At 30.5% G+C, this 23,853-nt stretch overlaps 1 protein-coding gene across 1 annotated transcript; it reads right to left on the minus strand.

Annotated features, from left to right (window-relative positions):
• Window positions 1–4,672: 4,672 nt before the first annotated feature.
• TRIADDRAFT_61879 (uncharacterized protein) lies at window positions 4,673–16,359 on the minus strand (the record flags this gene model as incomplete). The annotated part of the gene is made up of 34 exons (XM_002117817.1): window positions 4,673–4,821; window positions 5,013–5,112; window positions 5,697–5,824; window positions 5,918–6,095; window positions 6,227–6,270; window positions 6,417–6,528; window positions 6,702–6,797; window positions 6,873–7,024; window positions 7,249–7,383; window positions 7,488–7,554; window positions 7,684–7,791; window positions 8,252–8,413; window positions 8,571–8,649; window positions 8,793–8,908; window positions 9,664–9,759; window positions 9,847–9,915; window positions 10,029–10,124; window positions 10,239–10,300; window positions 10,522–10,597; window positions 10,783–10,866; window positions 10,950–11,014; window positions 11,164–11,228; window positions 11,440–11,539; window positions 11,676–11,771; window positions 11,854–11,984; window positions 12,088–12,181; window positions 12,500–12,602; window positions 13,383–13,436; window positions 13,560–13,632; window positions 13,771–13,805; window positions 13,934–14,002; window positions 14,190–14,243; window positions 14,999–15,097; window positions 16,285–16,359. 34 exons carry the CDS (start codon window positions 16,357–16,359, stop codon window positions 4,673–4,675), a joined length of 3,222 nt encoding a protein of 1,073 aa, XP_002117853.1.
• Window positions 16,360–23,853: the final 7,494 nt, after the last annotated feature.

Here is a 23,853-nt window from a genome sequence, read left to right on the forward strand (position 1 = left end):
CACGAAATTTTTATAATACGTAGATTCCGAATCTGTAACTAAAAATTGATAACTAATAGTAGCTGATATTTAGCATTGATTTTGATGTTTTAAAAATAAAGATGGTCAATTTCATCATTTAATATCTATCTAATGTATCAATCAAATATATATCTGGTAAAGGGATGGAATGAATAAAAATGAGTAAAATTGTAATCCATTAAACAAAATTTATTAGCATTAGTTCAGTTCTCTTAATGCTTATAATACTTTTATATTATTATCTACGATCAGTTTACGTACGTAAATAGTGTCCCTGATGATTCTATCAGATATATTAATTTTTATTCAATACTTAATACAATTATCGGAATGGATTATGTATTGATTAATATATACACCTACATAAAAATTTTACTAACTGGCATTAACCTGCAGGTTTAAATGTGAAGGTAAAAGGAGATAGTATCTAATTTTGTTTCAGTTCACCTGGTAAATGCACGTGTCAATTCTCAATTTACTATCAATCTGCTGATCCAGATCAGACAACGAATGGCGGCGTATGTTAAGCATGGATTATGTTTCCGTTAAATATGCAAAATTGAATTTTCATTTGTTCTCGGTCTAGCTAAGAACAAATTAAATTGGTAAATATAGAACGTTAATTAAAGTTGACTTACGTCTTTATGTCAATTTTCTTTACCACTATTAATTTTATACTATACGTAGTTTTAACGGCTGCTGATAGCAGCCAATTAAGATAGATATATTTATCTCCAAAAGCGTATATAGAATATTATTGCTAAGTGGCCATTTACTTGTTTAAATTAAATACTTGATGATTAGATAGGGTAGAAAAAGGTGAGCAAATATGCGAATAAGATAGCAAATAATTTACCATTAAATTAGCTGACCATAAACAGGTTCTATGGATTGACTCCTATAACTTATCCTACCATCAAAATCATGACTACGCTACCACTAACTCGCGGTCATATACTATCCATTTATTGGTTTCGTAGTCGGTTAACAATCGACTGGGCACAATTTAAACGATTAAAGATCGAATATGGTATATTAGGGTTAGAAAATATGTGACTGAGGGGAATAACTCCACCCATTTTATATTCATTGAATTATACATAAGTTACCGACGTGGGCGTAGACTGACTATAAGTATAGATGTCCGCAATATTTCTGTTAAATTTAGCTATTCTTAAAATCTGCTAACATTAAACTATCTTATTTAGCTAACACTACTTACTATAAACTGCTATAATTGTACGTGATGTAAATTTCCTAAGATGAAAGGGTATTGCAGCTAGTACATTATAAAATTTTGACCTAAAAATTGTGGATCCATATTTAACTGTAGTCTTGCTACTGATTGATTGATTTCTACTCTACTCATCTCGACATTGATTAGCATTTGTTCTCGTAGCATTTCTGTCTTTACATTAAATGTAATGAAAATACTTTTCGGTATCTTTCTCAATACATTAATCCAAAGCTATCATCAAGCCTGTAGTCTTTACTTAATTCTGGTAAAGAAATTGGGTTTTTATTTCCATCTATATTTTATGTGTTTCAGTTATTAATCACTCCTTACGGAAGCTACTGTCTTATGTTAATAGCTAGACTAAGAAGTAAGAGTTACTTTATGTTACCATCAATCAAGAGTGATAGCTAGCAGGAACCATATAAATTAATTTCGTCAGCAATTTAGAAATAATTTTATATTGATAAATAAAAGTCAAAGTCACATAGTAAATATTTTCAAAAACTATTCAATTATCAAAATCATATGCCATGGCATTATCTATCGAATTAATTGTGAACAGGACATTTTAAGAGTAAGATTGATTTATACAGCGAATTCTTTATACAAGCATTAGGATACAACTCTCCTGCTTCAGCCGCTTAAAAAAAGTAATGATTGCGGTCATATATATTCATTCATTAAATCTATTTCCACTTATATTTAGTACTATAGTTCGTTTTTGGTAGATTTAATATTTGCTATATTTAGGTGACAATACGGTGCTATCTGATAAATAATTAGCCGAAGCGACTCTTGAGTTTATGCGAGAAATGCTACACAATTGTCGATAATATTGAACTCAGAATACGCTTCAAGTTAATGCATATTTACCCCTGCATTTGTATTTTGGATTTCATTATTCATATTAAGTTATCGTGGATAGAATTACGTATAAAATAGAAAGGCTATATAGAAAACACGATTGATAAAATCGAAAATGGCGATGTGATATTGTATCTTGTCCTAATAATTATAATGTCAGCTTAGTAAGGTTACTATTGGCCAGAACTATGCAAGAATACAGCCAAATATGTTTATTGTATTCGTTAAACCTTTATCAGTTGGATAAGAAAGAAAATAACTTTCGACTTTCAAGTAATTCTTTCATTTTATGCTTGCTATTTATACCTCCCCTCCCCCTCCGGGAATGGATAAAATTAAAACTTGGTTATAACACCCATACGTTTAGATTTCACTATTTTATAAGCGTAAGGAGACATAATTTCAGAGATAGTATATTTGTGTCATTATTAATTGAGGGCATCACGATTATGATTGTAAATACAGGGTACTAATGTAGCAAAGCGCAATCCTCAAGTAGACGTTACTTTCTACAATGTTTTATGAATAAACAATTCTAGTTGCCAAGTATCCGCTTAGCATCTTTTATGACATGTAGGTTACTATCTTTTCATGATTCTGCTAACACTGCTATTCTTTATTGACGATAATTTTCTAGTTTTTACGATTATTTGACCATCACCCCGGAATTTTATGTAATTATATTAATTCCGGTAAAGCGAACATGGTTTTTACTAATTAAATCTATTTTCTTAATGAATGTAGTTTTATTCCAGAATTAATTTATAATTAGATCGTTTTCCAGAATATAAACTTATTTACGTTATTCAATTAATTTTAATGTGACTACACAATATCATCTTTTTGCTGCTACCTTATGTTTGCAGTTGACAGAATAATTAAGCAAACGGGTTATTTCTAAATTACATTGTGCTATACCGGCTTGTGATATATACCAATCACGAGATTCCAAATTTTAGAAAAATAAGGGCTTTATTGAATCTTATACAAAGATTAACTACACACAGCTCTACTCTAGCCGAATACTACTACTAAAGACTTCTACAACGAACTAACAGAATAATCTAAAGTTGCATGCTTTTATACTTTCCGTAGCATTCGCAGCTACAATCCGCATATCAATCTTTTACCTTATTTTACACATAGTTAACTTATTCTTAGTAAGACTATTCTACTGCGGACCATCATTAAACCAATATGGATACGACTACAGTACTTACGTAGACATTATTCACACCAGCCAAAGTACAATGAATTAACCATATCCTAATATATGATTTACAGTTCTATTTTTATCTATAGCCTTATTAGTAACTCAACAGCTTACTGTATATAGTCATCTGTACTCTAGCATAGAGTCTCTACCACAACAGTCTATAGTTATAGCTACCAAATATCTCTTAGGATAAATATATACCGTACATTATACTAAACATGGCTAACAGTCTACAATCACAATACTAAGTTACATTACACGGCTATGCTGCTAATTGATCTTGGAATTAAAATCTAAGATTTTTTCTAATTTGTATTTTATGGATGCTGGCCTTATTTACAGGATTAATTAATATAGAAAGGAAGATATTTTTGTTAATCACACCTAGCCATGTAGATGATCACTTGTCTTCCTGTTGTGTATACTAGTTTATATATAACATAGAGTTTAGATTTTAAGTTTACTGTTGAGGAAGACTGTGTTGATCGATGAAACTATACCGTCGAAGATCGCGTTTAAGATATAGTTAATAGCAGACAAGTTCAATAACTTGCAATAGTTAGCATCTAGTAGACTACATTAGAGACTACATAATCAAATATTTTCTTCATATAACAAAGTAATTTACACGAAGGCGAAAAAATACGTTGTTAAGCACTGGCAGTCTCTACCTAAATAAATGAGCGCTAGCAGGCATCTTAACTCGGTATAATGGATAAAATTTAATTTTGGGCAATGAACAGTAAAACTAGAATAATTTTATAATGTAGTAATTATCATTTTAAAATCAAAAGACCACATGATTTTATTATTCGACAAGAACCGATTTTACTTGAAAATCAATAGCTAGAAAGTCTTTCATTATAACAATAGATATAACTTAAGCTTTCATTTCGATCTACAATCTAATAGGAATATTTATTTACACGGCTAATTTAAACATGAATTGCAAATTTTAAATAGGCAATTGGATATAAATTAAATTTCCGCAAGTCGAGACCGAAATAATTATAAATCAGGATTATAACATGATAAGGTCTGTTAATAACGATGGCTAATGCTCATGCTTTTAATTGACTTTTTATAATAATTATAATATTTACAAAAATAAAATATAAATTCTTCGTAATGTTTATAAATGTAGCTAATGCTCTATTCGGTAAATATTTTCTGCATAGGATATATCCAGGCAGAATATTCCAGTAACTATTCGTGTTGTTAGTGTTAAACACCAGCGGTAGGCAGAAAGAATTATTATGCTAATGCTCTAAGTTTTTGGCTCATTTGACGGTAAGAAATAAACTTTATTTGAAGGTATAGTTTATGTTTGATTTTCAATGTTGCCTTCCACGTCTAGAGAAGACCTGATGCAGTTGTCCTTTCTGAATATGCTTAAGTTTGCTTTCAAATTCTAATAGATATTTTGGAAATAGATTTTTCTCCGTAAATTTAGTTGCTGGCATTAACGTGGGCGATCTTGTACCTATACAAATATCGAAGCATTTATTAAAATCTGTTTCGCCTTTGGTGTTAGAAGATGAGATTACTGACTGTGGTCAGGCAGCAATAGCTGGAAACAGATAACTAATTTTAAATTTCAACGGGCTCTTGTTTTTGGGTAGTATTCGTAAGATTTAGAAATGCTAGAGGGCTATTAGGCCTTTAAAAATTTACCTGGAGAGTAATATCTTGAATTAGCAGTTCTAGTGCTTATTTTTAAATCAGGTAGTCTTATTTGTGGAATTTCTTCTAGTTCAGCAGAACAATCTAAAGACTAACAGTGAAAGAAACTATTTATAGTTCATAAGTGCATAATAGTTGATGAAGAATTATACTAATTATGAGAGAATTCTTTAACATTGGTATACACACATAATCGCCTAAGTGTACTTAATATATAGTTCTGAATGGAACATGTTTAACTTTAATCCTTAGCTAAAGTAAAAAACTCTAAGATTTCTTCTACTTTCATCTTTGAGTTCTGGCTACATGCAGCTTATCACTTGATAATCTAACTGAAGTTTGCTCGTGATGTAAACATCGATGTAATGTTCCTGTATTTCTGCACTTTAATATAAAACTATACTGCACATCAATTGAAACGGTAAAAAAATAGTTGATATCTTCAGAAATGATAATCTTAACTTTTCAAGAGTCATATCGTATATTAAAGTCATTTTAATATTCCTCTATAAATATCTGAATTTTTACATCTAAATAAGAAATGTTACCGTACAATAAATGAGCCAGCGCATTTAAATATATCAAATTTGAATAAAAATGAATATAAGAGCTTTGATAGCTGCAGACATATTAATATTGGCCTATGAACACATAAATTTAGTGTTAGAAACTCACATGATATAAATAAGAACTTGTGTTGCTGAGACTACTTGTAGGAGCAAGTCGTGCAGGTACAGTGGAACTCTTCATGATTTTAGATCGACGTTTGATCTTATTTTGGTGGTGTTCTTGGTAGGTTTTACCTATAAAATGATGACATGTGCAAAATTATAAAATCTTTTTGAGGTTTTATAACTATAGCACGTTGTTGTGGTATTAACGTCCTCCATACTAACCTAGAATAGTTCTATCCCAGGGATGAAAATGTTCGTTATATTGACTATGAGCTGACATTCTACTTGATCTGCCTTTAGCAGATTCTCGTGATCGTAGACTTGATCTTTTATGAGCGCTGCCAATAGATGGCAACGGCCCTATTTGGCTATCCTTCGAAACTTTACTTTTCCGCTTGGTCTATGCGATGAATATCAAATATAAATTTGTAGCAGTGATACTAGAGTATTTACCTTAGTAGTTTAAAATAAATTATTTTATGTTAGCTATACACTACATATCTGGCTACTTTTAAAACCATGGCCTTATACCTCTATGGAGTCATTGTTAGGTATCGGTGGCAGGAAAATTATTCCTGTAATAGAATAGGATAATTAACTGCAGTTATTAACATACATTTATTACGATAAATGAGCTATTGAAAGATAAAATGTTGAGCAAAGTTAGAAGAATGAAATTAGATTTTATATTATAACGACGCGAAGTGGCTCTTGCTATTACCTCCGTCATCTTGATCCTCTGATTGATGACTTAGTTTGTTTGATTGCTTTCTAAGTTCCTTTAGGCTTCTACTACTAGCGCCAGCAGGTTGTAAGGATTGATCTTCATCGTCCTTTAATAAATAGAATGGCCATTTAAGATATAACAAATATAATGCTCAGCTCATTTTGAATCATGATTCAACTTTATCAGCATATATAGATTAAAATGCTCTCCTCGATATCGGAAGAGCGTTATCATAAATCTCAAATTGTACTACAGGAAAGACGATTGAGAAACTCTTACTTGACTCATGGCATCGCTATCATCCCGATTCAATGATGGTTTATCTTCGCTTTCCTCCATTTCTACCTTTAATGTTTCTAATTTCCAATTTTGCGCCTTATTTATTAAATATCAATTCTATTAGAAATGGAGTAGTTTCAATTGTAGTTGCTTGATCAACTTCTAGATTACCTGTCCAAACACACCAATTTTAACACCTCGGATATTGCTAATAGATACTGTCCAGTCTAATGACGCGGCTAGAATATAAAACTCGTTTTGGTAAACGCAAATTTCTAGTGCAGTAATTCCGTCGGCATGTGGCTGACTGGAGGCTACCATTGCTGTAAGAATATAGACAAATATTATTATTTATATAGTTGGATAGAGGAAATAAAAACTAAAAGGGGTAAATATTGCTATAGCAGAGTTGAAAAGTTTCAGGAGTAGATGAGCTATTATTTAATTTAAATTTCAGAAAGTTTCATTGTATAACCAATAAACAATCTCTGGGTATCGCCTTTCGAAGGTAGGATGTTTGCAAAATTTGAGAATTAAACTATTGTACCTGGTGGCATTTGTCGCTTGATTTCAGTGGTAGCTTTATAATAATCTTGGATATCCCATATTTTCAAAGTTCCATCGCTATCACCAGTGATTAAATAATCATTTCTTTCATCTACTGCCATAGTAATTGTCTTGACTAGTATGAAAAAGAATCGATAGGATCAGTCAATGATAAACTAAATTACAATTAGAATATGAAGGCTTGACATAGGAATATCAACTTGATTTGCAACTTAATACCTTCATTATGGGCAACAAATGTGACCGATGGATGAGGTAGCATAGAAGAGGTATTCCAAAAACTAACCTAGTGGACAAATAAGAGTTCGATGGTTAGTAAAAGCAGGTGCAAATAGATAATATCTAGATTTGTGGCGTTACCACATGATCTACGGTAATCAATAAGCCGAACATAAAATTATTTTTAAAACTTTACCATTCCTTTACCACCGCAGGAGACGAGATCGCAGGTGTAAAGTGAGCTCTCTCGCTTAACTAAATATAAAATTTGGCTAATTTGTGAGCCAATTGGTGTATCGCCACCCTAATATATTAAATTTGAATTGAAATTAGAGCTAATTGAAGACTACTAGGCAAATAAGACGTGAACTAACTCCATTGCAAAAAATTGATTCAAAGTAGAGACCATATCCAGGATTTTTATGATTAATTAATTAACTTATCCTATTTTAATATAAGTCTCTTGATAATGTTTTATATTTGAACTGATATTGAAGCTTATTGAAGTCTACCAGGCAAATAAGATGTAGACTAACTATTGCAATCAATTAACGTAAAGTATAGACTATTTCCAGACATTATACGATTAAAATGTTTATCCTATTGTAACATAAATTTCTTGATAGTAAATTACTTTTGAATTGATATTCGAGTTCGTTGAAGACAAGTTGGATGTAGACTTACTCTATTGCAATCAATTATCGTAGAGTATAGACTATTTGTCGGTAATATAAGTTTAATTAATTTATCTCATTTTAACGTACATCTCTTGATGTTGTGGTACTAGCTGATTTATCGCGTAATTTAAACTTTTTGGTTGGCTTTTGAGTTGTTAGACTCCAGGTGATAATTTCTCCATCAAAGCTTGCAGTAGCAATTTTAAAAGGTGGATGGTAAGCCACAGAAACAATTTCATCTTGATGCTCCTTTTGTTACGGGATGGATTGAGATTAAGTTATTTATGAAAATATAGCCAATCGATTTGTATGATAAATAAAGCACTTTTACTCAGTTGATGCATTGAACATTTCAATAACTAATACCGGGACTTTTCATTATTTTAAAAGTAATTTTTCTATTTACCTCCTGAGCTGACCACTTATTAGGGTAAATTCTACTGCTGTTGACATTGATGTCAGAAAATTGGAATACGCAGGGATACCTTGTTATAAGATTGTAAATAAAGCAAAATATCAACAGATTGATCTACAAAAATTAAAATTCATGTCCTATTCTCATGAATTATATTAAAATGCATACATGGTTCAGTTAATTTAATTCTATAAGAGTAATAAAAAAGCTCACTTATTTCCTCCAACAACAAAGATTTGACGTTTAAGCGTTAGTATTTGGTTGATGTCTACTGTCTTTCCATCTGCTACCACAAGTGTATGATGACAATGCCCGTTCATGTCCCATATCTTAAGGAAAAATGCAACGAACAGAAATTAGAATAGTTAGAACAAGAAAGATGATAAAAGATTCGATTAAATGTTTTACAATCTAAATATGACGCAACAGTTTTATTTTTATCTATTTTCTATAGTAATACCGCAGCGATAGAAAGATCGACTGCTGAAATAGCTCTCAAGAATTCTGATACCATTTTTAATCAAAAGTAGGGTAGAAATTATCATTCTAAGCGTATGGGGGACCGAATTTCTCTGCTTTAGACGGAAATATTTGTAACTAATGTGCTTAGCGTACAGACAGTAATTTGAAATTTTGTTTATTCGATTTCTAACATGCTGATACGTAATTAATTAAAGTATAGGCAATTTAAAGTTTTCCCTACTTGATAATTTTAAAGTTTTACACTAGCATTTGGTTAGTTAGGTCATCGTCATTCATACTTCTAGCCTCTCTTTAAATATGTTATAACTGGTTGATCATTTTTATACCATCATCTATCTAATAAATCATTCTAAATCCATATTTAGATTGCACTAGACATGCAGTTAGTGGCCGATCTCAGATATTTCTATTCGACAAGAGGAATATGGGCGATTGATAAATAGATTTTGTAATGGCTTATCCTTTTGATAGCCTTGACCAGCATTTCAATATAGAATGTTAACTCTCGCCTCATTAAATTCACAGATGAAAACCACACGGTATAACTTTGTGCATTTAGCACATAGGTCAAACATAATCTAACGAGGACGAATAAACTTACCTTGACAGTTCCATCAACACTGCCACTAAAGAGTTGAATTTGACGTGAATCAAGGGCTAAACATGTAATTTCTGCTTCACCATGAGCATTGACAAACTAAAATCATTTAAATATTATAAAATAATTTTTATTCTTAATGCTGATATTGCAGATAGAATGGACGATTGAGAACATAGACTGTACCTGTCTTTCTCTTTGGCCAGTTTCAACGAGCCACATGGTTATGGTAGAATCTTTTCCAGCAGTAATAATCTATTATTTAATATTTAATATTAATTGGTTACGGCTATTCGATTTTCTAACTGCCACATGATGCAATAGATCAAAATCTAAATCTTAAATATGAGAAATTAGCCCCGTCTCACCTCTTTCCACTTGCTGCTGTAGATCACACATGATACTGGTTTTGTGTGAGTTAAGACATGATCCGAAAGTTCCGCTTTCATTTCCACAAACACTAGCTTTAATTATCAAATAAGAATTGAACTACAGTTAGAAATACTGAGCTTAATGTTATCATCTATTTCAATAGACTTAATAAATCTTAAAAGATTCCATAAGATCGTATAGCGAACCTCTTTACTTATGGCCGCCACAATTTGGCGATAATCAGCATCAAAAAATAAGTTGCAGTGTACTATAATGAAAACAGAATCATTTTGACTGCTATTAAGATAGGACATAACTTTGCTCTAGAACTTAAAAAGAATGGATTGCTTTAAAATTGATTTTAAAGTCATCAAAATCAGGCTGTCTGATAGAGGAAGATATTGAATGTGGATAACCATGGTAGTAAGGTAAATCAATCGCCCTAATGAGCTAAACTGCAATTTCAATTTGCTATTAGCTTAAACAAACCTGTTGGGCCTTTAATAAAAAGACCACTTAATCTCTGCAAGCATACGTGCAATTCTGCATCCCATACTCTTATTACCTAAATAAAATTATTTCCTTTCTTTATTGTATCATCATAATTTAACATCGAGTTATGCTATCAGCTATCCATGATCATGATCAATTTTGTTTTGATCACATAAATCGGCATTTCTGTTTATTCAGATTGCTATTAAGGACTATCTTACATGCCTTAATATTGTATGCGAATATTCACAAACTAACCCTATTCTTTCCCATACTAATCAGTTGACCTTTAGCTGAATAAAATTGAGTGTAGATAACACTTGCTAAATGTCCTCTCAGAACCTATATGCCAAATATAACGCAGTATGATAAGTTAGCATAGATCCTATTCAGTTCAAATATTCTATTTGGTAATCGCTACTTACACCGACTGGTTTGGAATTAACATAAGGATTCCATAGATGAACCATATGATTTACGCCTCCGGTAGCTGTAAAAACGAGAAATGATCACTTTTTCGATATTATAAGTATAGAAATTTGGGAGTTTAAAATTATAATGTGGTTCTGAGAACAGTTGCAGAGCAGCAAATTCGATCAAAGTCTAAAATCATGCAAGTGGCTAAAATTGGATCCTTACCTATAATGTTTAATTCATCGTCATAATCAAATGTATTAACTCCTTGAAGGATATTAAAACTAATCCTGATATCGAAATAGAAACAGAAGTCATTATTTTAATTTACGAAAATCTAATTTTTAAGTGTTTCTAAACATTCTAGAGTATCGTAAAATATTTTACACTTTGTTTGTGGAAGATAGAATTGAACTGGACATGTTTTAAGACTATTCCGAAACTACCTCAGTAATGACTAATTTTGTTAAATTGGCCACCCTAAAAGGTGAAAAATCTCACATATTTGTGGATGTTCCATGGCGAACAGGTATAACAACAAGAGAATTTGTATCTGTTGTAGCACAGGATAGGAAGCTCTCTAATTTTTCTATATAGCGCACTATTGTAAGGATGAGAGATCATCAAACGAAAATTATAATTTCATAGAAGTATTAGCAAACTAGATTGATTGTGTAGTTTAATTTTCAGTAGACTTTAGGAAATGTATATTTCTATGACTTTTTAGTTTATTTTACCTTCTCGGACCCATTCTTTATGAGCTTGGATGGTTTGAAGTTTTAAGTGATCGTATTCTTTAACAACATCAGGAAGCTTGAAAACTTTGATATATTCTATAGTACGTAATGAAATATATAAGAGTAGATCCTATTTTAGGTAATACTGACAAGTTGATTAAATATCAATTGTAATCACCATCTTTTCCTTCGCTCCAATGCCTCCATTCCACCGAGGGCAGTAAGGCAGCTGAAAATTTGATCGAAGTAACCATGCCTGTGTTATCACCATAGATCAACATGGTATCATGAGCTAAATCGTTGGTAGTCCTAATGGAAGAGATTGTAGGTCAAGCTAAGAGATTTAGAGAATTAACCAGTTTCTATCTTGATGGAAGTGATAGTTATCATACAAGATTGAAATTCTATTTACCAAGTATTCATGCATAGTGGTATAGCTGGTAGATCTGTAATTCTTGATAAGAGCGAAAAATCGCCTGCGACACTAATATCAAAGTTATAAATGGCTGAAATGGAACAAATAAGTGATAGTGCTTAATTACCAATTTATTATTTTAAATTTCAATATTATAAAGTCAAAACCTAATTAATGGAGAATAGAATGGATAATATCTGTAGTAAGATAATCTAGCAGAAAAGTTATAACTGCAATTGAACTTAAAGTATTGAATTCCCTCTGCTTGTAATGAGACTTGTGATATTTCATAATTTTATCAGTCTTTATTACATATGATGGATTGGTAATCGTTGAATTATTAATCTATTTCGTTTTGAAGTTAAATTGCATATTCGCTGACAAAGCGACAAATGATTGAGATTTTTACCTATTTCTTTACTTGTGAAAGCAATAACGATCTTGTTGAGGTTGGGTATGACGCAAAAGCAGGTAATCCATAAATTTTTAGCGGAAATGTAATCCATTTCAATCTATAGAGTAAGAAAAACATTTATAATCTTAAATAAATTACCGCTAAATTTCTTAGTAAGCTACTAAAGTTGAATGTCAGACTACCCACGTATTCGCTATCCACATCAAAATTTTACGATACTGATGTGATTTGGCTTGGAATGAAATTTTACTAAATTAATCGAAATCTAGTGATACACATTATATACAGTAGTAGCGTGCGTAAATATAAATCAGTTTGGATTAGAGCTCAGAATTTACTAGGCTAGCTCAGATTCGTTGTTAGTGATTATCTACAATCTTGATTCCGTGCAAGTCCTACATCGTGCAATATTTTCATTGCAATCTTGTAAGTACCAAATAAAGTAATCTGCTACCTTAACTTCCGTCGTACAATATTATTTGTGAGTTATAGTTCTAATAGCAAGAGTATCAATAATTCCCTCTAATATAATGACAAGCCCATATCGTATTTGGTAGCAGAAGGGTCTAAGAAAGCTCATGGTTGATATATTTCTTTCTGTTATTGACTAGCGTTAATCTAGTTGGGTGGTTATTGGAAATTTATAAAGAAAAGCCTTTTGATAATATAATCTGTTCAATAACAGTTTTGAGTAGAGCTTTATATTGTAGCTGCTACTTTTTGCATTCCGTTTTCTCATGATTCCAGGAGAAGTTTACCAAAATAAAAAAAATTCGAATCTACTAACATTACTTCTATTTGGTAAACAATTTTTAATTCGATAAATAATGACGTACCAGTATTCTGTCTACAAGTATATAGCTTTAGTGTAACTTACTTTTCCTTGCTTTAACAGCTTTCCGTTATAATTCCAGCACCCTAATGTTCCCTCCTTTAGAAATCGAAAAATATTCAAGCTTGTGTAATAGCAGTATATTTTGTATGACTAGTTTAATTCTTTGCACTAGCTTTAATAATAAGCCATTAAAATACTTCCAGCTATTTATTTTTTTACCTTGCTAACCGTAATATAACGTGCCATTGATCCATAAATCGGGTTAATTCTTTGAATCGTATCTTTGTGAATGCTAATATTAAATTGTAAAAATCTTAAGTTATTGGGCAGAGTACAACGTATAATTTGCAGGCCAGAAGAAATTTATTAGCCTATAGATTTCGATATTATGTTACTGCTGTATTTTATACAATATTTTTGATAAACTGACTTGGGCGTAATTCTTGGATCTTTCCATCGGGGAATCTATAGTTTTGATGGAATATTAATTAATAAAAGTTAATTTAGTTCATGGCTACAGATGTGGTATTGAGGTATTGCATTATTTTTTAGCACATGATCTAGAATGTACTTAATACCGATAGTGGTCTTACCTGAGATGTGCGTAATTCTTTTTCATGCTTTTTTGAAAACCCGTGCATCATATAAGAGCAAAATTTGCCCTATAAAATTGAAATTAAAAAATAGATAGTTATTTTCCCCTTAGATATTGACTGTAATGCAAGTACGTTTGTTACATTAATCTAGAACTATTTGACGGATTATTACTAGACAAATATTTTACTAATAGATTAAACATATTTCTGTAGTACAATCAAATTTAATATTAGCTTATTTAATTAAACTTACAAAATCAACGTAGCCTTCATGTCGAACGTCGATATTTTTAAATAGTTCAGTATACTGAAACCAACATAGATTGATGATTGAAAATTAAATGAAGTTTGATCATAAAATTATTTAATAATGTGAAAATATTTAGCGATGCTTTAAACTAATTATAGTTCCGAATTTGATTTGCAAAAGCCGAAGTGGAAATTAATTCTTTCCATGCTATTATAGGTTATCAAAGTAGATTGACATTTTTAGACTTTGAGTGTATCGTAATCAAAAAAGATTGGCACTAGAAATTTCTTTATCTAATGTTAAAAAACAAGTATTATAGGCTAAAGCTAACTTAAATTAAATACTCCAATGAAATTTGATGATTACAAATAGTACTACTTTGATTCATGAATTGCTGTAGAGGTTGAGAGATTTCAATTACGTATCTAGCTAATTTATGAAGCGAATTAAATTTATGAAAGCTATATTAAAAATCATGCCTTCCTAAGTTATTATTGACTATCATTTTTTTAATGAGTTTCGATTCTAGCATTCAGATAGATTTGAAAAATAACTGAGTTTACTTCCGGAAATATGAATGCTCGTATGGTAATTAGTAAGAAAACTGCCTAGAAATTAAAATTTCTTAGCATTTCCGAAATTGATAACAGCAACGCAAAAGCTATATTATTACACAAAATGAAATAAAATTATTCCAAATCGGGGGCTTTTGATGACCTAATGAAAATAATACCAGCTAGAATTTCACTACAGATGCGTTAACATCTTAATCACCAGCTGAAAATAGATACTTGAAGAATTAAAGAAATTACCTCAGATCGAGACCATTTATGTGAAAAGACTCTATTCATTAATTCACAAAATTCATTTCGATGCAGTTTACGATAGCTCTTTCCTCCTGTTTGATCCTCCTATTACGAAGAGAGAATATTAAAATGAGCTTACTGATCAATTAAAGAAGCCTTTAACATAAGAAATTACGCAACAACTATTTGACATTTGTGAATTTGCGTAATTTCTAATTCACTACGATATTTTTTATGATAAAAAAATTCGGATAATAAGGCTTTCAACGATAGCGGAATCAAAGTATACTATCGCTTTGGTCTTCAGTATTGGCAATGATCTAGTTATTGCTAATGTAAATGAACTGACGAAAAATTGCTAATATATATATATATATATACACAATCATTATTTTTTACTAAACGTTTTTACACGGCAATTATAGCAGCTAATTATTGGAAGCGAACAAAAATAAAAAGATTACTTACAGAAGTACACAATTATTGTGACTTATGCAGATTTATATATATGTTATATACAGTATTACTCTTCTATACAGTAGACATAATTGGATGGCATATGCTAATAAATACTGATCGCAAATGATCGTTTTATGAAAAATAGGTCAAATTGCAGCGTTATGAGCAAGCCCTTGCAGGATAAGATATACCTAAACTAATTTTTAAAGCAAATCCCCAAATCATATCAACTTTAGGTTTTGTTTATTAAAGCCTGTACACATTAAGCCGTCTACCTAAAAGTTCAATGTCAATAGATATTGTTTATATTACTATCAGTAAACTGACAGAAGAGTAAAACCTCTAAGCGTGCTAATTGCCATATAAAGGATCAAGTAGCATGACTAAAATACTTTAATGAAAATTTCAAATTTAAGAATTACGATAATCTAAGAATGGGAAGCTGTAATCTATCTTCGTGCTTATAACACTATCATGAATTAGTCTACAGTAGACGAATTCATAAACTTTACGAGTTGATACAAACATTAAAAGTTATTTCGATAGCTTTTAATGTTTCATATCAAGATTTACGAGAATGCAAAAATGAAAAGCTGTAACTTATCGTCACTGTTAAAAAATATATACCGCACAAAAAATCTGCAATGGACGAATTTATGGAATTTAATAGTTGATACAACATTAATTAAAGCTTTTTCGATCCTTGAAAATTTCTTATTAACATTTATTAGAATGCAAGAATGAAAAGGTATGATCCATGGCAACTGCTAATAAACCTTTCCCGTAAAAGTCAGCAGTAGACGAATTTGTGGAGTTTACTGATTAATACATACATTAAAAGCTTTTTCGATAGCTTGTAAGTCTTCGATAGTGAAAAATTTTTCTAGTCTTCCGGAATAAACAGCCATGTCAGGTTGGCTATAAGATAGAAGGAACAATTCAAATTAATTATCATAAATGTGTAATAAATTCCAAATTTGTCAATTAAAACATTAGATCACATCGACATCAAAAACTTCATCGATAACGCAATTTATTTAGTCGAGCTAGCCTACTATTTCAAGACTATTTCTTAATTTAAGCTAATGATGGATGAAAATTTCCATTTTTTAAATATTTATCAATATCAATATATCATTACTTTTATCAGTAATAATATTTTATTCTCTCTACGTTAATTTGCTTGGCCCGCTATGACAAGACAGCGTCCTTCATACTGACAAAATGAATTTATAAAATTAATCATCAGAATTTATTATATGAGATCAAGGCTGATAAATCAGGACAATTTTTTCTTTATAAACAATTTAGCTTTCATTATTAACAGTAAAGTTTTCATTTGATTCATTTTGGCTGTTTATATAGGGTCTGGAGCAACTCAAAGTATATAAACAAGATTAAGATAAGGTGCTACTTGAGTATTCATGACTTTACTTTAATGAACAATAGCTTTGAACCAGCCTGCCTTAAATAAAAGATGAGTCTTGTTCTTGAATCATTTTTTTCATAACGAATAAAGATCGAATAAATTCAGTCCTTAACATAAGGTCAATATTAAATAATAAAAGTCATGCATAGTCAATTAAGCACCAAGAATCATTAACAGAAACTAAGATCGTCTATTAATATTCAATCCATTGATTTCATCTCGCCGGATATCGCATAATAACTGTTTAATTTATTTATCTTTAAGGCAAGGAATTTAATGAATTCACCTAGAGTGATTAAATGCCATTTCAACGGATACAAGAGCGTAAGAATGAAATTAGAATCAATTTTTAGCGTTCGTATTTTGGGTAAATGAGAGAAGATTTGCAGTAGAGCAGCATGCTGTAATAAACTCTGAAGTAGTTGATTATTTTAATCGGAGAGGTATCATTGAGCCGATTAGAATCTGAACCATTTAATTGGAGGGCAGAAGGTGATATGAAAATGAGACATTGGTTCAAATTTTTTCAATAATTTCTTTATGTCTGGAAATTTTAGCAGACTGTCTTAAATCATCAAGTCCAGTGTCTGATTATGTTATATAAAAGATGAATGTACAGTTTTAAAATTGTAGATTGATAATTGATGAGCTTTTGTATCTTCAACGATAGTATGATAGATCTAATCCTTAAATAGTTAGATGGTCCGCTCAAAAATATGTCTAAAAGATCGTAAACAGCGTCGATGATGGTTTTAAATGGCCTATTACTAACTTTAAATTCAATTCTTATATATATAAGAAGAGGAAATTTCGATAAACTAATTGTAAATCACTTTGGATCTTCCGAAAGGTAGATTGGATGATTAATTTAATTAATTTTTGCAACAATAAATATTATGAATTGATTAATAATTTTATAAAGTAAATTATATAAGCAGCATCTGTTAAATTAATTTGGCATTAGTCTTACGTTCCAGTATTGGATAAATAAGAGAACGATCTTAAAGTAGAAAAGTTGGTTCAATTTCGCATTTATATGGTTTACACTTTGTCTGGGGTATATGATTCAGACAAGTCGATCTAAAGATTTAAATTTAAGTGATAGAACGTAATACAAATTTAAAGACTTGAAATAGTTTTATTTCTTTAGAAATCGAAATTTGTTCTTCTAACTATCTAAAATTGGCATAATCCATAAAAGTTTCAGATCATGAATCGAAATACAACGTATGCAATTAAAGTGTTTTGGATAGATGATATACCCCGAATCAAGGAATTATTTTATTTTTAATAACGAATTATAATAGGATAGCCATCAATTGTTTATGAGGCTTAAATTGTCTCATGCAAATGTATATAATTACAGATGCTAAATGAGATTTTCTAGAAATTCTGCTGTTTTTCATTTAAGCTAACAGTTCCTTCTAGTAATTAACAAGAGTTTTTAATTGCTACCAATTCAGTGAAACTCTTCTATTAAGGATACTCTTTCAGTTATGATAGCCCAAATATCGCCGGAACTATAGCCAAAATCTAAATCCATCACTCGACATGCTATAAACCTCTTGTTTATAATCAATGCTCTCCCATATTACCAATTTCAACAATAAATCAATCTCCTTATCAAAATTATGATCGACTATCATCCATAAAGTAAAATGATGGTCGAAATTAAGATTTTGTCAATGCCTCTTAGGCTGGCCAAATTAGCTAAGTATATCTTTATTAATTTCTTCTATAAACATTAAGCTATAAGATGTTACTTCGAGTCGTATCAACTACTAAATCTATTTTAGATTAATGTGAAAGTCGTAGCAAGTAGTAAACTTTCAGTTTTAAGGTGAAATAAATTGCTACCGTTGGTTTCATAATTTACTTCTAGGGTTTGACAAAGTCAGTCAGTAATTTATACTATGGATAGATTCCTACGACTATACTCACATGAAAGATTTTGGTTATTAACTGATCATTTTTTAAATTTTAGAGTATTAAAATGATCTCTTTGGAACCTGTCTTTAATTAATTATGCCAAAAACGCTATGCTTAGATGAGTCAATTTATTACTCAGACCTTGCCAGTTATAAATTAAATTAGAGTATAAACGGAGCGTTTAAATTTTTATCATTTTGAACAAGTACGAGTGCTAAGGAGTGATTTTTATGAGGTACGATAATTATTCGAAACTGATCTTCCAAACCAAGCCTGATGTCGAATTATTACTAGCACGAGCAAATCGCTAATCTCTAGATCAAAATTAATTAAATTGTACTCAAGGGCAGAAGAATTATAAGAAGAAAATACTTTGTGACGAGATTCTAATTTATTGCAGTATCCAATTTGTATGCTAACCACTAGTAATTCGAGACATCAAAAAATCATCTATATCAAGGATGAGTTCCATTTCTAACTACAGTACACTAGCAGTAGGTCAGTTTTGTTATTGCTAATTTATTGGAGAAACGAGGTGAAAAGATAGTAATAACTTAGTTTATGGTTAGAATAAAATATGAATTCTAATTCTTATTGGGTATTACAGAGTTTATGGCACAAGTTTGATAGAGTTCAACACTAATATGTGTACATATCAATTGGCTAATATTTAGATGTTAAGTGTACTACGTAATCATTCTATTCTATGCTTGCCTTCCCTACGTAATCACGTTTCATCATCGTTTTCTGTTCTGGAATGACCTACATGTGATTAATGCTGAACTTGATATGCTATTCAATTAACTCATTTCGATCAATTCAATTGATAAAAAATTTGTCCAAAGCTCGCCCACACGACTTGTAATTCATTAAGAGTATACTGAATCTATGGATTAAGATCTTCAAAAGCAATTGCTTTTGAAATAGATATGCCCATAAGCTAGCGCAATGGGCTGTCTAATGCAATTTTCTTATTCACTTTATATCGTCGTAATGGTGATCTTGGACAAATTTATCTATATGTGATTAAACGTTTTCGTTATCGCTGCGACTATTACAGTAAAATTTAGCTGTAGGATTTAGAGTATTAAATTTCAAATTTTAAAATCTGTTATCGTCCATTTTCTAACCTCTAAAACTAAAGTTAAACCATAAATATTTGTCATAGATATCTTATAAGAAATAGGACAGAGTGGATAGTTATCTTGACTCCACACAGAGAGTCATTTTTATCGTGTTGGTATAGATAAACTCGGATCTTAGTGCCAATAATTTAACGATATCGATACCCATTTATCAACTCCAAGTCTTGTGATCAATTGCATCATCAAAAAGATCTAGGTAGCTACAGCAAAAACGTTAAATTCTTTGCTCTTACTACCGGAATATTGATTATAAGATTTAGATAGACTGATCATCAGTGCACGATTAATACGCCTTTTTAGATTATGTTAAGTCTTGCCTATCGCTAAATAGGATAGGGAAGTATTCATAACGGATTAAGGAATGGTAAAGCAGATCTTATATCAGTAATAATAGCTGTAAACTATTACTCTAACACGTTATTGATGAATAGCATACCAGCCTTGAAAGGTGATGCATGATATTATTTATGATCAATCTTACTTTGAATCATTTCCATTCTTCATTATGACTTCTCTTTTATAAGATTTACTCCTGATACTTTCGCCTTGTTTATTTTGTTGAGTAACAGCAATAGCTTCGGTAACCTTAGCCATGGTAGTGGCCACAATTTCGATCCGTTAGTAATAAGATTTCATATATATTATAATAATTTTGATAGTTGTGGAGTTGAAAGCCGTCTAAAGTAATGCCAGTTGAAATTATTTCTAATCGGTAGCAATATTCATATGAAGACTGTTTATCGTAAATTAATTTGCTCTTGCTTAGAAGTGTCATCAAACTCCACTGGACGACATGAGTCAGTGTTAACCATGGCAACAAGATAATCAATCCTATTATTAATAATTTTAGATAACGATCAAATCATTATAGGGCAATGCAGCGGCGTAATGAAGTTATCCAAAACATATTATCTATTCATCAATACTGTTATTATGACGTCATCTATTCATCTAATCTGATTTAATTGTATTTATCTAAATGTTCATAATAATAGAATAGAAGAATAACTATTTTTGTTTGATAGGCTTAATTGGTTCGATTGAACCAATGAGCTAATATTTTACTTGAACTCTTAATTGAATAATTAATCGAATTCAGAAGATTAAAGTTTGGATCATCGTATAATATTTATTAATTGTGAAATTCTCAAAATTTGAAGCAAATTAAAACCTTATTCGATCTTCTTACAAAATATTGTACACACAGCTCTACTGTAGCCCAGCAGAACTATTGGGAAGACTTGTAGGCATAACTGATAAATAGTCTAAAGCTCACTTCGTCTTAAATACTTTTCGTAGCGTTTGTAGCTACAATTCTTTATCAGTATTTTACCTTATTTTACAATTATTCTGATTATTATTAGTAATAACATTTTATAACGATCATCTATAGTCCTAGATGGTAAAAATTACGGCATTGAATTAGACACGAATACCGAATAAAGTGCGATGAGCTAAGCATATCGTTATATATGAATAGAATATTTATTTTTACTTCTAGCATCAATAGTGACCCTACACCGTACTGCAAATGTACATTTATATTCTAACATAGAATCTTCAATAGCAGTATATGAATGATTATGAGCTGCTAATTACGCCTTATCATAAGTATGAAAAATTTCATTATCATGCATCGTACCAAACAAGGCTAATAATCTAAAATCCAACACTAATTTATGTTCCACATCATCAAAATCATAAGTCTGTCCCAATCTTTTGCCTGTGAAATTTGGTTTGGGCTATATTATGACGGTATAGCATTTATAACAAAATTTTAAAATGGGTTATCGTAAAATATTATAGAGTAATTGATCAATTTTTAGAATAGTGCTCTATTTAAATCAAGAGAATAATATAAAATTATGATTGCAATAGAATTTTCTACGATACTCATACTCATGTATTGTATTAATGTTAGCCTTAAGGGGAAGGCTTTGGCGTAGTAGTGGCTGATATACTAAAGTTATAAAACGGTTCTCCAGTAATGCCTTGTGGTATACTGGTACCGTGTTATATTGGTAGTCCAATTTTGGTTTTACAGCTGAGAGAAATGATATAGAAATTATTAAAGCAAACAATTCTTTAACACCGAAGCAAGATTGAATTACTAATATCAGTCTTATTAGAAATACTGGGGCTGCTATCAGAGTTAAATAAACTAATGTAAAAATTGCTATCGCTATGGAATCTTCTAGCTTCTCCGCTAGATTGACATGATTTCACCAATATTATACATTCAGCCATAAATTATCGTTGCTAGTATTTCTATCCTGAAGGTTCCAAGAATAAACAAAATTGGTTACCATAATAGTATGTATTAACTCTACTGCTAAATTGAAGTGACCTTAGCCTTATTATATGTTCTAGAGTATTGATTCTGTAACAATGAAGTCCTGAAATATCAAACGAATAATTCAAAATTACATTTTTCCTTATAAATAAATATAGTAGGCTTTATTAACTTATGGATGGATAAGATTCGCATTAGTAATATTATTTAATTGTATAGTAGCTTTCATTCCGATGACAGTAAAATTAATCAATCTACTCGTTGATTTACATTAACAGATTACATTCTAATTGGCTGATAATTTGATAAAGTTAGTAAAGAAATGGATCAAATAAACTACAAATTATTTAACTTTAATTGATGGAGATTGTGAGGATTCAAAACTTTAGGATAGATTTAGAGGTATTTCTGACAAATTTATAAGAGCATAGATATTCCTTAAATGATTAATGGGTTAGGGTTAGGGTTTGGGTTATACTGACAACTTCGATAAGATTGCAGTCTAATTAAATGATGATTTAGTACATTTTAAACAAACATCAGAATGTATGCCATGGATACGTCATTGTATGGCCTACAATTCCTGATTATATTTACCACTGCATGACGACTAACTTGGTTGGGCAATAATATTAAAATTAATATTAAAAATTAATATTTTGCCAATAATTAATGCAAAATTTACGATAGATAATTTATGATGAAATTACGTAGTAAAATTAGTCAATATCAAAATTTAAGAGCTTCCTGAGCAGTCTTCTATTTTAAGTCATTACAAAATAAAGGTTAATTTTTACTGGAGAGTCAAATCCATCCCCCTGAAAGTCTCTTCTTAAGCCATTATTCCAACAAATTTCTGATATTTTTAATGCAATTATAATCTGTTTCAAAATCGGCTATTGTATTGCGCTGGTAATTTTCCAAGTTAGAATTATTTATGAAAATATTCAATCGCAGCATTCAAGAGTAAGAGTCGGTTCGACAATAACTTAATATGTGTAAAAGTTGCTGATTGCTGCAAAAGATACAAAGCTTCTCTAAAAATTGATAGATATTATTCATGAGTTTATGAATTCGGTAGCTCGTAGAGGTATTATTTAATAGTGCGAATTTTTGAAACGTCATAAATTAAATAATATTTCTTTCCAAAATATATTTATTAGATTCAATAATGTCGTATATAAAAAGGAGGAGCACTGATAAAGTAAAGCGGAATATCCGTACAGAAACCAGATAGTAGTAAATATTGAAACTATTATAATTGCTTTCTGCCGTTATTTTAAGTCATTAACTAGCACGACCGTGGAAGATTTATACTTCAAATTGTTGAAATATTTTCTTTTTTGTGATATTCTTGCCAATGTAATTAAATTATTTACCTCGTAAGTAATTTATGACTATTTTATTTACCTATTAATCCTTTCCAGCTTCATAATATTATTGTTTATTTTCGTTTAAGGCGCTATATACTGAAAGTAGTACATTAACCAATATGAATTAGCGACAATAGAGTAAATTTGAGACCTTTAAGGAACTAACGTATAATAGAATAACTTAAATTCTAGATTAAATATTAATCATTCCCTACGCTATATAATGTATTCAT

Source organism: Trichoplax adhaerens, genomic scaffold, assembly GCF_000150275.1.
Source record: "Trichoplax adhaerens TRIADscaffold_30 genomic scaffold, whole genome shotgun sequence".
Taxonomy (NCBI): Eukaryota; Metazoa; Placozoa; class Uniplacotomia; order Trichoplacea; family Trichoplacidae; genus Trichoplax; species Trichoplax adhaerens.